At 34.0% G+C, this 15824-nt stretch overlaps 1 protein-coding gene across 1 annotated transcript; it reads left to right on the plus strand.

Moving 5' to 3' along the window:
- The first annotated feature begins 9156 nt into the window (after positions 1 to 9156).
- LOC130826498 (protein MAIN-LIKE 1-like) lies at positions 9157 to 9780 on the plus strand. The gene is made up of 3 exons (XM_057692079.1): positions 9157 to 9347; positions 9424 to 9651; positions 9706 to 9780. Exons 1-3 carry the CDS (start codon positions 9249 to 9251, stop codon positions 9778 to 9780), a joined length of 402 nt encoding a protein of 133 aa, XP_057548062.1. The 5' UTR covers positions 9157 to 9248.
- The last annotated feature ends 6044 nt before the right edge of the window (positions 9781 to 15824 follow it).

Raw genomic sequence — 15824 nt, forward strand, 5'->3', positions numbered from 1 at the left:
TTTTATCTTATAATTCATGTTTAATTTATGATTTAAAATTTCATGTATGATTTTGGGATGATTTTTCTATCTAAATTGATGTAGGATGTTTTTAAGGTTTTTAGATATGCATATATGTGTAGAATAGGATTGGTTTGTGTGATGGATGATTTTGAAATTTATATATAAATATGAATGTTCATGTAAAACAAATGTGTGTGATTTTTTTTATATTTGGTGGAAAAGATATTTATTTTATTGGCTAATATGAGAAATTTATAATTTTTGCTAGAAAAAATATATATACAAATATGTATAAAGAAATTATTGTTGAACAATGAATTTAATCTCAAAGATGGTTCATAAGAATTTTATAAATTTGGTCATTGAGATTTAATAGGCAGTGTATCATTTGGAATTCATTTGTTGATGAGTTGGCAAATCCCGTAGGGTTAGGGAAATGGTAAAAAAAAAATGTGTTTTTGGGGCACTTTTTGGCTTGAAAATAGGTTAAAAATACTTAGAGTACATTATAAATTATGAAAATTGGTACCCGGGGGTTTTGACGCCTTTCGGACCCAACAGTGAAGTCAGAATTTCAGCTTGACAGTGTTAACATACTGTTTTGTACAGTATACTAAATCTGAATTTTATTTGATGTTATGTAGTGATGAAGTATGTTGTGTGATCATGAATTGATTGCAAGAGTGGCTTGATATTAGATGTGAGAGTGTGCGCGCTTTGATTTTGGTTTGAGAAAGTGTGAATATATGCTTATTCCCGTATGTACGATTGAATCATGTAGGAAGTCGATTCGTGATGGGAAGTTGATAAGTACATTGAAGATTTGCTTTTGCTTTCTTAAGGTACGTACACGCAGTAAAACTTTGTACATCGTGGATTGGTTGTTATGAAGGAATGATAATAATAATATATTGAATAAAGTACGAAGATGATGTTATGCTTTCTTATTCAAAAGATACGATTTCAAAAACTTGATTAGTGGAGGTAGTATGACCTCACTAACTTTAAAGTAGACGTAGTATGACATCAATTGGTGGAAAGAATTTTTACTCGCGGTTTATGGGGGCATTATGAGCCACCGCGGGGGTATGCATACTTAACCATAGGCACCAAAGTAAGGCGTGTTGCCTATGGTAGAGACTTGCTTAGGGGTTAGCTCCCCCTAAAGTATTGTATCACTCTTGAAGTTTGGGGTTTTGTCCGGCAGTATGGTTGGGAAAGTACAGCAGTATGGCTAACTAATTCAATGAATCATTTTGACATTTATTAAAAGTAAATATTGAACTGTAACCGACGCATGGTAGGTTGCTATTTTGTTTTATGTTATAACGTTAATATTATAAGATATGATTTGCTGACGTGTACCTTTGATCTTAACGATCCTACGATGATGTTGTTTTTCCTTTCGGGGTTAATAACTAGCTGTGAGTTAAGTTGCAGGCTGGGGAGTGAGGATTACACCTGAAGAATAAAACAAATAGAGTATGAAATGATTATGATTTGAATTTTATTAGCTTTCAGGAAATGGATCTGTTTAAGAGGCGACTTCGCTCTTGAGATGTATTCCTTGGACATTTAGTTTCATATCTTTTATCCGCTGCTGAGACTATAACATCACTAAATAATCTATAATAACTCTAGTAGGACTCGATCCACAAGTTTTAACTTTAAAAATTTCGTTTTCTCATGCCTTTATGACATCTTGGTTTCGGGTCCTACTTAGTTCTTTTTTAAAATATAAAATATCTCTTTTAAAGATCTGAGTTTTTCGGGGATGTTACATAATATGTCGACTTTGGAAGTTGATTTCCCTCAGGAAGCATCTCACTTAACGCTTCCAATAACATTGTAAAACTAGTGTCACTCCGATTGAACTTTGACTTAATGTTGAAAATTGTCAACACGATTGTTAGTTTGGTGAACTTTGTACATCCAGGGTACAAAGGCTTTTTGAGAAGCCTCTGTCAACAAGTCAAAAACACGAGGATGTTTTCCTAACTCATCCTCGACTCCCTCCATCATCTCATCAACACGATCTACATCCTCATCAACATTTTCTTCATCTGTCTCATTGTAACAGCCAAAGTCTTAATTACGTTTAATAAAACACTTTTTCTGACAAAATGGAAGACTTTTCACTAATTACTCGGGTTATTTCAACCTCAGACCAAAGGTCTAGCAAACCAATTAGATTTTTATAAATGAATACTTCAATAAATCAAATAATTTTATAAAAATTTATACAAATGTCCCTTTTCAAATAAGTTATAAATAAATTTCTTAAATACAATTATACAATGAAAATCAAAAACACAATTCATCTCGAGAGAGAAGTTTTGACCATGCTTCGCGGCGGCTACTCTAATATCCAACTAACACCTGTAATACTCGTAATTGCACTATCCCTCAAGGGACAATTATTTAGAGTGACAATAAAAACTGTGTAGTATCAACAACCACAGCTGAGTAGTACACCAAACAATGAAACCTTTATAGCACCCAAAAGGGACTCCACATAGCACTTATGACTTCACACAATTCAGAAAAAATAGTGGGAATCGGGTCAGCTATTAAGTAGAGTATAAAAACTTGTCAACAATTTTACAAGTATAGAAATATATGTATTTCAATAAGTAATATGAAAAAAATAAGTGCATCAAAAAAAATAATATGCAAGGTATTTTATGTAATATGAGAGATTCATTTTTATATTAAATTTATATATATAAATTCTGGTCCTTCTGCTTGAGTACCAAGGCATGATTTACTAATAAATCTGCTTGAGCGTTAGGGCATGGAATCCAAATATTTATTGAATGAATGCAACACATATGATCTTTGTTTGATAAATGTAAGGGTCTGTTAAGGTGAGGTAAATCAAAACCCCTAACTTAGTGAGAGTTATCACTCCTCCAGCACAATGTTGCTCGAGCCATAGGTCAGGTTAAATAATTTTACTTTGTTTGCCGTATTTTACGTGCCGAAAAACACATCCCACATTTTTTACATGCCGGAAGCATGGTTTGGCATTTCCTTACTATCAAGCCTTTTTATTATCTTGTTACTGTTTTCAGATAAATGCAACCATACAATAACGCATACAATATTAAAAAAACTATAATAAAATATATTTTAAAATAATCATTTAGTATAAGACTAAGCACTTTAATGGGTCTTTCAGATTAATTTATATATTAAAAAAAATTATAACAATTTATATATATAGGTTCATAAGTCAATTCCAACTTAATTCTAAGGTTTACACAACCCTTACAACCATAACAACTTGTTTAATAAGTTTAAGCCATTTTAACAATGCCATTTTTGTACCTTAGGGAATTTATGGATACATGAACAAGATTCTACAAAACATTTTGAAGAAATTGCAATCAAATATTATTCTGGACATTTGTGCAGGCCTAAAGACTGGTCATATGCCTCATTCTGAACTTGAACAAGGAAGATATGGCCAAAACATAAATTAACTGAAAACTGAAAAACTACCTTGTCGGGGTTGCGATTTTGGCACATTTGGACAACATCTACATCCCAAATTGGAATCAATATTCACACACGATCGAACCAACACAAAACTTAATTTAAATTCAACAAAAAACATAACAATCCCAAATCATAATTCAAGCTTACACTTACAATTAAATTCAATCAAAAACTTGATATCAAAATAGTTTTGCTTAAATAACTTTGATCAGACGTTGTAATCAAAATTACAACACTATGATATAATTTGATCAAGGCTCCCATTCGAACTTTCTTTCAAGTTATACCACACCTTTTAAATACTTTAAAGAGGATCAGTGGTTAGAGTTCTACCTTAAACAACAACTCCAAGAAAAGCTTTGAAAAGAAAACTACATGTATGTAATTGGAAATGACCATGGACAAGTTCCTCTTCAATTTGGTTCAGTTACGACCCCAACAAACTCAAACCTCCACTTAATTTCTCTCAATAAACACAATAAAAAGCTTAGATGAACTCAAAAACAAGATTAAAAGATTATCCAATTTATTCCAAAACTTTTGATCCCAATTTATAAATCCCGTATTAGTATTATTTCAGGACACATCATTACTAAAATAGGCATAACAGAAATCAAATGGGACGATTCAAGCGGCTACGTGACCGCAACTCGAAGCTCTACAAATTATATGCAGACACAAAAACCCAGAAATGATCGAAAATATCTCAAAAGTAGCCATGGGCAGAGGTGATAGTAATTTTTTAAAATAAAATAAACCTTGCTCTTGAAATTTGAACATGAATCAAAACCCTAAAATGTAATTACTAATCAAATACTAAATTACTTGAATTAGAACTCAAAGAGAACCCAAGTAAACCCAATTTTAATACTTGAACTAATTAGCCAATATATTGTTGAAATTACTTAAATACTAATAGTGCTTGTTAGAACTTTGAATAAACAAAATACAACCCTTAATTGATATAAAGGGGAATTTGAAATTGAGCATAAACATTTAAAAAATTATCTGATTTTGTATCTTTAATAGAAGTATACAACATCTTATTACTTTAAGATGTTTATAGAGCTTTGAACTTTTGAGCAAGTAGGTGAAGGAGAAATATGAAGAAAAAAAAATAGAGAAATGAGTACGTTTTTTTTTTTTTTTTTTTTTTTTTTTTTTTTTTTTTTTTTTTGTTAAAAGAGTTAATCGAACTCTTTACTTGATAAAGGGAAGTAAGCTTTTTTATTATTTTTTTTATTTTGATAAGGAATGTCATGTATTTACTTCCTCCTTAATAAAGAACACTTAGACTGATATGGTGAGTACACACTACACATAACATGACTATGTGTCACTCACATATAAATGGCGGCACTTACTCCAAATCCATTTTTACCTTTTTTTTTTATTAGTTTACAAAATACGTTTTACTGAATAAATATATTATAGGTAAAATAAAATAGTCCCAAAATTTTATATTATTCAAAAGTCATTTTAAATAAAATAAAGAAAATTTTAAATACGAGTCAAAATATATAAAAAGACAAATTATCATCTCTAATATAATATTACTTGGATTAACTTAACTCAAATTCCAATTTAACTTAATTAGTATTATATTTAAATTGTATTAAAAATATTGTTTGTTTCATTCTCCCCAACTTAAAATAATTTCGTATCTGAAATTACAATACACATTATAAATAACTTCAGACGCTCCCCGACTTAATTAGTACTATAATTAAGTTGTATTAAAATAATGATTGTTACACTCATACCCATCAACACGATCTACATCCTCATTGACATCCACGTTATTGACATTCTCAACAACACTTTTTTCTTTGTAAATTCCCTTCTTACCATGCATACCTAAACATGATATTGAGGCCTAAACCCACGTCGAAATATATGCTCCCTAAGGATATCAACACTATCTACCTTTGATACATTGTCACACTTGACACATGGGCAATAAAAACCAACTCTCCCGTCCTAACTTGATGTTCAACGATAATACTACAAAATTTTATTTACGCCATCAATAAATTCTAACGATTTAATGCTTTCATATATCTAAGGACGATCTTTTGTCATCCTAAGAGTGATTAATTAATTCAGAACAATATTAATAATCACTTTTTAACTTATATACTTATTTAACCCTAAAAATATATACTTATTTATACTAAAAATATTTAACCCTAAATATATAAGTCATATTCTTTAAATTGTTCAAATTATCTATATTCTAATAACCTAACATATTTTTAAATAAAATAATAATATAAGCACTATATTGTTCAATATAAGCACTACATTATAAAATATGTAAGCACTTCATATTTTTAAATTGTTCAATATAAGCACTACATTGTAAAATAAAATCATATACAAAATATAAATAAGAATCCCTAAACCCTAAAAATATGAAAAATAATAAAAATTAGTATCAATAGAAATTATCTGGTGTCTCTAGATGAAGAATAATTACAATGAGACTTACAATGAAATAAGAAAAACAAAATTCCTACCCATAACTATTTTCCAAACAAAACTAAAAAAAACTTTTAAAAAATCATTAATTCGTGAAAAGTACATTGAAAACAACAAATGAAGAAATATTCGTGGATTTTCAAAGCTTAAAGAAGAAATTTTGTGGGTTTATGAAAAATAGTGTATATGAAAAAAATTCGTGACAAAGAAATTCGTGAAAAGCACCTTGAAGAGAGCAAATGAAGAAATGTCCTGAGTTTGAAGAAAGCAAATTAGTGAAAAGCAGGTTTTGAAGAATATTGAAGAATAGGCGCAGGAAGCAGGTTTTGAAGAAAGCTTGAAGAGAATTAATAAAACAGTATGGGCGCGTTTTTTTTTTTAAAAAAAAAAGAAATTGGTTATGTGCTATGGTTCATAAAAAATCGCAGCCTATAATGACTTAAATGCTGCGATTTTTTGTAAACCGCAGCACATAACCAGTTTTCATTTTGTTTAAAACACAAGTTAGACAATATACTACGGTTTTTTGGGGAACCGCAGCATATACTCTATTATTTTTTGATTCGATTTTTTCTTTCCATTATATATAGCGTCCGTTATAAACCGCAGTATTTTTCACACAACATATGGACTTTTTTCCACTAGTATATAATATTGTGCTATCAATAAATCTTTTCCTTACTACTATAACCAACATAAAATATTGCCAAGTATTATAAAACCGTATAAGAGTCTCCAAAGAACCAATTGATCTTTTTAATAAAAGAAACCTTTGACCAGCCAAAATTGGCAACTCAATCTTCCAATCACAGCCATACATCCGTCTCTGTTGTCTACTGGCTGGCCAATCATAATTCATAAGACAATATAAGACCACCTCAAATTTATCCTTTGATTCTCACTGTTTATGCGTTCACATTGAGAATCCCAATCCTTATATTCCGCCACCCTTTGCATTTTATCGCCACGCCTCCCTGAGTAAATTACTATTTTACCCTTACTTTATAAAAAATTAACAACATTGTCATTAAGGGTAAAATTCCTATATATACCACACTCCACCTAAAATTATTCTCACTACAACTAAATACAAGTCACTAAAGCTAAATCTCGGAGCAAAAATTAAGTACAATCCCCAAATTATTAATGGAGGTAAGTTATTTTTAATTTAATTAGTTGCAAAAGGAAAAAAAAAAATTCAAAACGAGGCGCCCAGATCTGGGCGGCTGGACCCCGGTTCAGGCGCCCAAAATTAGGCGCCTGAACCGGGGTACAGGCGCCCAGATCTGGGCGCCTCGTTTTGAATTTTTTTTTTTTTTCCGTGTATTTAGGATTAATTAATATAAATTTTGAATTATTATTGTAAATTTGTATGTTGTAATGTGTAATATTTATATTTTTTAGTAAATTTTATATATTGTTTTGAATGCAAAAGAAAAAAAAATGAAAAGGAGGCGCACAGTTCTGGGAGGCTGGACCCCGGTTCAGGCGCCCAAAATTAGGCGCCTGAACCGGGGTACAGGCGCCCAGAACTGGGCGCCTCGTTTTGAATTTTTTTTTTTTCGTGTATTTAGGATTAATTAATATAAATTTTGAATTATTATTGTAAATTTGTATGTTGTAATGTGTAATTTTTATATTTTTTAGTAAATTTTATATATTGTTTTGAATGCAAAAGAAAAAAAAATTAAAAAGGGAGGCGCCCAGATCTGGGCGCCTCCCTTTTTAATTTTTTTTTTTTCGTTATATTTAGGAATAATTAATTTAAATTTTGAAGTATGTTATTATTGTTGTTAATGTTATTATTATTAATTTTATTTTTATTATTATTGTGATTGTATTTTTTTTTATTAAATATATGTTAATGTTATTATAATTAATTATGTTATTATTAATGTGATTGTTATTTTTTTTATTATTATAAATATGTTCATGTGTTGTTTTATAAATTATTAGTGTAAATTTGTATGTTAATTTTTTTGTTGTTAAATTATTATTTATCTTTGAATAAAACTGTAAAAATTGTAGAAAATGGCTGGTAATCAAGGAAAAGGAAAAGGTTTTTTTAGGCAATTGTTGAGAGGTAATAGTTCAAGGCCTACTTTACTTAGAGGGGACCCGCATGAGAGGGGGGGTGACGGGTTCTGCTAGGAGGGCTAGGCATGAAGAGGCTGTCAAACACAGTGAGGCCCAAAGGTCGAGTACGCTGAACCAAGTGCGTACTCCTATTGATGACCAGGCTGACAGCCTCCAGAATAGTTGGGGGGTTTATAGTGATGATGATAATGATGCTGATGATGTTCAGTTCCAAGGTACTGAGTGTCGCCAAGTGGACTGGGCTGTTGTTCGCGGCCCCGACGGCAGATTTGCCTGGGGCGGCCCGAGTTCTTCTGCCGCATCTGAGCGCGCAGGACGTAGTTTTGTCGATAATCAGCCCTCACAGTCAACTAACACGGACTGGTTAGTGACATCACCCCAGCCCGGTGGGCCGACAGATACGCGACTGATCCCTAGCTATGGCGGGCACATAGCTAAACTTATTTATGACGGCTCCGAGCGTATGCCTCCGATTCTAGAATGCCGTATTAGGAAGAGACCGGTGGAGTCCATCATCGGACTGAAGGATATGTCCGATGCGCTAAACGATGTTTTACCTGCCACTTCCCTCGGCCGACTACCGGTCATTATGCACCAGCACATCGATTGTGCTTTGATATCTGCGTTCGTCGAGAGGTGGCAGCCGGATACGAACACCTTCCACATGCCCTGGGGAGAGATGACGATTATGTTGCAAGACGTGCAACGCATATATTTCTATTGAAGGTTCTCTGCCGGCTGAGCCTTCGGAGGCGGAGTGGGAGGTTGGTATCACCAATCTGTTCGGGGAGCCTCTGTCTGAGCTTCGGCGTAAAGGTTCATTCACCGGCGGATGCATAACCGTTGCTGAATTGATGCGGCTGTGTCATAGGTCGCAGGCCATGGATACCCAGAAGACAGCGTACTACATGGCTGTCATCGGCTCTACCTTGTTGGCGGATAAGTCCAGAATTGGCATGCGACCTCACCCGATACTTGCCGTGAACGACGATCAGCAGGATGTGGCCTGGGGTGCGGTGACCTTGGCGTTCTTGTACAGGCAGCTCGGAATGGCATCTAAGGCTGGTTGCAAGACCATTGCTGGATGCCTCACATTGCTCCAGACATGGATCTATGAGTACTTTCCCGCTTTCCGCCCTCATGCTCGCCGAGAAGATGTGCCAAACATGACTAGGGCGGAGATGTGGACACCGAAAAAACCATGTCGTGAGCTGGACAGGTTGAGGGACTGCCGCAAGGTTCTTGATTCAATGACGGAGACTCAGGTACTGTACATTACATTTTGTCATGCATGTTGTTTTCAATTTATAGTATTTTTTTGTGAACTTCGCTTGTATGCAGGTTGAATGGACTCCCTACAATTCTGCTGCTGGTGCGTTGCTGAATGATCACCCACGCACCACCGTAATCGGGGGTATCACGTGCTTTGATGTTGTGGAGGTGTATTTGCCGGAGCGGACATTGCGACAGATTGGGTTCGTGCAGGCTATTCCTCCCGCTCCTATTAGACCAGCCAAGGCTGTCCGACCAGCACACGGTACCTACTACATGACCTTTCCTTCTTCTGCTGTATATTTGGAGGCATGGAGTAGGTTCCCCTATAGTGCCCGCCTTGTTGAGCAGGGACTTCGTCGGGCTTCTGTTCCTTTTGAGGCTGAACCTAATTACGTTGATTGGTTCAATGTGTGCTCACACTAGGATTGTAGCTTGCTGATTTGTAATCTGTGCGTGCGCCCTTTTGAAAAGGGTATCGAATGAGCTATTACCGCTACCAAGGTAATACTTAAAAGACGAGTGTTGGCTTTCAACTCTGCTGGTAGTCCGGTTACCCAAGTGTAAACAATCATTCGTCCACGCACGGACAAATTTCTCTCTCAGTGGAATCCATGTTTCAGTCAAATACCGAACGACCTTTTTGTTCCTAACCGACCACGTACTGATGATCACTTGCCATTTATCTTCATATTCCTCGATCGTAGAACTTTCAACCAAGGGGTTCCATCTACTTTTCCTGAATACCTGCCCTTGTTGATTTTTCTTGCCGCCACACAACTTGTCCACCATGTTCTCAACGTCGTTGCCAATATGCCAGATGCATAACAAATGCCGCACATCTACATTAAACAAAACATTGAACGTAATTAAGACATTATCATTAGATATAACCACAATAATGAATCAGCAAAGCCTTTTTACCTGGGAAGACGTCACGAATAGCTGCAGATAAACCTTCGTCTCGATCGGTTACAATGACGCTAGGAGTATGAGCAGTGCCGAAAATATCTCTCAATCCCTGCAGCACCCACGAATACGACACAGCCGCCTCATCTCGCATCAAACAAAACGCAACCAAGAAATTGTGATTGGTTGGCGTCATTCCGATCACTTCACATAGTGGCCACTTTTGTTTGTTCGTTTTGTACGTTTTATCTATCAGCACAACATAAGGCCACGTACGTATCATTTGGATAGAGGTAGGATTTGCAATTAATAGTCTGCTCAATTGCCCTTCGTTATCCAAGTCTGTCCAGACCACATAATTAAGTTCTGTGGCCATATGAAGACAGTGTTGAAGGGGAGTCCTACCCTCCATCTCTTCTCTCCTTATTGATTGTCTAATATTATATATCTGATTCATACTAGCATAAAAACCAGGAAAATTATCTCTAATAGAATTCATAATAAAGGCCGGTTGCATTCCGGTTGCACTAAGCTGTCGTATGTGCTCCCGAATGTCTACATTAATCCTATTTGCCCTTACATGACCATCTCTGTACACCAAGAACGGGTGGTTATGTTTTCCCTTTTCACCAGGACACACCCTTACCGTCCAAGGTCTTTCTGGTGGTTTACGACTACTTCCTACAATCATAAATTTACACCCGCAACTTCTACTTTTAGAACCAGGTCGGGCAGTATTATCTAGATTATGTACATCACCCCTAATATTACCATAGCGGTGACATCTTAAATAGACACTAACTCTAGAACGTCCTTCTTTCTTTTTATAAGAAGCACGTGTAAATTGAAAACCGATTGTTATTGCTATCGCATCGGCCCAACTATGTAACTCATCTAAGGAGATAAATTTTCTATCCGTAACAAAGCTACCGGAGTAGTCTACGTTGTCTCCAAAGTTTTCAAACTCCTGCAAATTTAAAATAAAAAAAAATTAATACGGAAAATAAAAAATAGTACTAACAATAATAATAATAATAATTTAAAAAAAATTAATACGGAAAAAAAAAAATTCACAGGCGCACAGATCTGGGCGGCTGAACCATGGTTCAGGCGCCCAGATTTGTGCGCCTGAACAATGGTTCAGCTGCCCAGATCTGTGCGCCTGAACCATGGTTCAGCCGCCCAGATTTGTGCGCCTTTTTTTTTTTTTTTTAATTTTCCAACGACAACTTTACTTACCGCATCCGACTCATAGTCGCTTTCGTTAGCCATATTTAACCAATTACGGGTTACCACTTCTTTAACACTTTTTAGAGAGATAATACCAGTTTTTAAAAAGATAGTACCGTGTTTGAATTCGTATTTCATACGCATCTCAGAATTCCATATATATAGACAAATCTTACGCATTAAATTTTTATTAGTGTTATTAAGCGTGATTTACATTTATTAAATAATTTTTAAGTATAGTGGCAATTTTGTAATTTTTTTAAATACAGGGGCAAAAATATAATTTTACAGGGGGTGGCGATAAAATGAAAAGGGATGGCGAAAAATAGCATCACCCTTGAGAATTTTATCAAAAAAATTAGATGTCGGACTAATGTCATAATGCCCACTGACCGACTTATATTTTTCACAATTTCATATTTAATGGACTTTCACTATAACACAACTCTTATTTGAGCTAAATAATCTTATAAAATAAGTTCAAACATTTATTTTAGATTTTGAAATACTTAAAATTTTTATTTTGACTTCTTATATATAAACATGTCTCAATATAGTTTTAACAAAATTTGTTTTTATATTCCAAATCTCCAAATGTCGCTACCCTTTTTATTGTGATACTACCTTTTTAAAATAAAATTACTACTGTGTCCTTGGATATAAACATCATAAATTATTGTAAAAGAATTGAAAAAATGACAAATATTAATTTCTTAAAGTCTCGGCAAATAAATTAATTTAATAGGTTTAAAAAATTGATTACGTGTCACTTCATTTTCCTAAATTAATTTAAAGCTAAATAACGTTAACTATTTAAAAGTATTTTTTACATCAATTCTTAAAAACTCAAATAAGAATATAATAAGATTAGAGAATGTTTATTTACCTTCTTTAAAGAAACAAATACATTTTTCTATGATTATATGAATGGTAATAAATTTTATACAATTTATAATGTATGCAATCAATTGACAAATATAAGAAATTCAAATAATATTTTCAGATTACATAAAATAATTTGATAGAATAATATGTTATTGTACTAAATTTTCATATGTAATCTTAAAGTAGACACAAAAAGAGGGGTTCAAACGATAAATATAGTTCAATGCATTTGATAAATGTAACTACATGTAAAATACATAAAATGCATTCAATATGGAGTATCTACAAATCTATTGGTTAATTACGTATGTTGCTTCATATATTTCTGATCAATTACGTTGTTATTGTCCTTTTATTTTGCTATTAATAAATAAGTAAAATAAAATTGAAAATAAGTATTAGTAAGTTATATAAACGATTGAACTAACAAAATTTGTGGAATGCATGAACACCTATACTAGCTTTCTATAAAACACTCTCATGTCACTCTATAACACATTTATCTTTCTAAAAACAACCAATTCCCTCAAACAAAGTGTAGGAATTTCAATTCTAATTGACAATTTGAGGTAATTTTTATCAATTCTTTATTAATTTTTATTGAGGAAGTCTCTTGTGCGGCCAACCTATATTTAGGACATGGTAAATGGGCTAGCCCACTATATGATCAGTTTTAAGATTTATGTGATCACTTTTAAGGCTTATATAATCACTTTTAAAGCATATGTGATCAGTTTTTACTATTTTAAGTGATTACTTGTGAAGCTTATGTGATCATTTTTAAGGCATATGTGGCTTACTTTTTAAAATCTATGTGATCACTTTTAAGGTCTATGTGATGATTTTTTATACTGTGTGATCACTTTTAAAGCTTATGTAGTTATTTTTAAAACATATGAGATCACTTTTAAGGCCTATGTAATCACTTTTAATAAAGCATATTTGATCAGTATGACTGTTATAAGTGATTACTTTTAAGACATTTGTGATAACTTTTAAGACCTATGTGATTACTTTTAAAGCCTATGTGATTACTTTTAAGGCATATGTGATCATTTTCAATTTTCAAGTCCACTACCATCACCACCACCATAAAACACAATTTCCATAAGCATATAAAAGTCATCACATAAGCCTTTAAAGTAATCACATATGCTTTGAAAGTGATCACATAAGTTTTAAAAGTGATCACATAGTAAAATAAATGCTCACATAAGCCTTTCAAAGTGATCACATTGCCCTTAAAAGTGATCACATGACCCTTACAAAAAAGTAATCACATAAGTTTTAAAAGTGATCGCATATGAAATGACGTCCTAATTTTAGAACGGTCTATTGAAGATTTGGTAATTTTTATTTCATAAAATAGTAACTAGGTTAGTCGCATGAAACGCAAGATTGAACCACGGAGGAGTCGTACAAAATGTAGGAATAGATCGTGGTTCAGTCACACAAAACGCACGACAGAACTGTGGTCCGATAGCGTGTTTTGTGCGACTGAACCCCAGTCTAGTCATGCGTTTTGTGCGACTCCTCCGAGTTTAGTCTCGCATATCACGCGACTAGCCTATTTTTCAAATTTTTTGATATTTTTGCCTTTTTCTACTTTTTTTTTATTATTGTTGATTTATTATTTAATGATTTTTATTGTTAGTTAATTTTTTATATAAATTAATTTTAGTTGTTAGTTAATTAATTAATTTAAATTAATTTTACTTTTTAGTTAATTACCAATAATAAGTTAGTTAATTAATATATTAATTTTTGTTTAATTAATTATGAATTTAATTTACTTTTGGTTTGATTAATAATAATATCAATATTAATTGCAAAATCTTTTAGTTAATAATTAATTAGGTTCTTGTTATTTTACTATGAAAATTATAGTGAATGGTTGATAATTAAGGTAGAGGCAAGAGTTTCTTTAGGGGTCTACTAAGTGGCAACATCTCTAAACCATCTTTATTGAGAGGAGACCCTCATAAGATGGGTGTCACTAGGTTTGCCCGCTATGTTAGGCAGGAGGACGTGGCCAGCCATAATCAGGCCCTACGTTCTAACACATTGCACCAGGTAAGTACACCTTTAGATGACCCTATGAGCGCTCAGAGTTATTTTGGATTGAGTGATGATGAGAGTAACTGCCAAGGCTCTATAAGGCAGCCCGTAGATTAGATAATATTCTGAGTCTATGAAAAAAAATTTACACATGCTAGCCCTAGTACCGTTGCTGCTCCAAATGCTATAGAAGACTGCCCAGTGGAGAATGCAGCTCCATGAGGTAGGAAACATACACAGACTGCAAATAGAGACTGAGTGATTACAACAACTAGCCATGCGGCCTTACAGTCGTGGTTTTGATACCTAGCTATGGAGGGCACATATCTAGGATTATTTCTTATGGTACTAAGCGTATGTCTCTGATTTTGGGGTTCCGTACGAGGAAGAAGACCTTGAGGCTATCATTAGACTGAGGGATATGTTATATAAGATGTATGTAGCGTTACCCGACACTCCTTTAGGCCAGTTGTCGTGTATTATGCATTAGCACATTGACAGTGCTTTGATATCGACCTTTGTGAAGATGTGGCATCCGAATGCCGACATATTTCACATGCCTTGGGGAGAGATGAAAAATATGTTGCACGACGTGCAACGCATTCTTGGCTTACGTATTTATGGTTCATTGTCATATAAACATGTTGATGGGGATTGGAAGCTAGCCCTAACAGGGCTTTTTGGGGTATCCATGAGTGAGCTGTACAGGATGGGGATGTTCACCACGGGAGCATCAACATTAGTGACATTCTGAGCCTGTGCAACAGATCACAGTCCTTAGAGACACAGTCCACATCCTACTATATGGCTATAGTGGGGTTGACACTTCTGATCAACAAGAGGAGGATTGGGATGCGACCTTACCCTACACTTGGGTTACTTTGGCATATCTATATCGCTAGCTGGGTACTGGGCACAGGTCTGGATGCAAGACCATTGGGGTTGTCTGGCACTGTTGCAGATATGGATTTACGAACTTCCGCCTTTTACTCTAATATGCCTAACAAGACGAGGGCAGAGTTGTGGACGCAACAAAAACCATCTCGTGATCTGGTCAAGCTGAAAGACTATGTAGTATCCTAAACTCCAAGTTAGAGACTCAGGTATTGTTTAGCATTATAAATTCGTTTTATTTTTATAATTTATTTGAAATTAATTTATTGATAGTAATTTTGTCTATGTGCACGTTGACTGGCATCCATACATAAATTCTCCAAGGGTCTTATTGAATGAACACCCACGCACTACCTATATCAAGGTTACTACATATTTTGATATCATCGAGGTGTATTTTCCCGAAAGGACAATCAGACAAACTTGGATTCGTCCAACGTATTCCTCCAGTTCAATAATCATGTGAAAATATTGTAGGTGTTTTAACGTAATTA

This window comes from Amaranthus tricolor, chromosome 11 (assembly GCF_026212465.1).
Source record: "Amaranthus tricolor cultivar Red isolate AtriRed21 chromosome 11, ASM2621246v1, whole genome shotgun sequence".
Classification (NCBI taxonomy): Eukaryota; Viridiplantae; Streptophyta; class Magnoliopsida; order Caryophyllales; family Amaranthaceae; genus Amaranthus; species Amaranthus tricolor.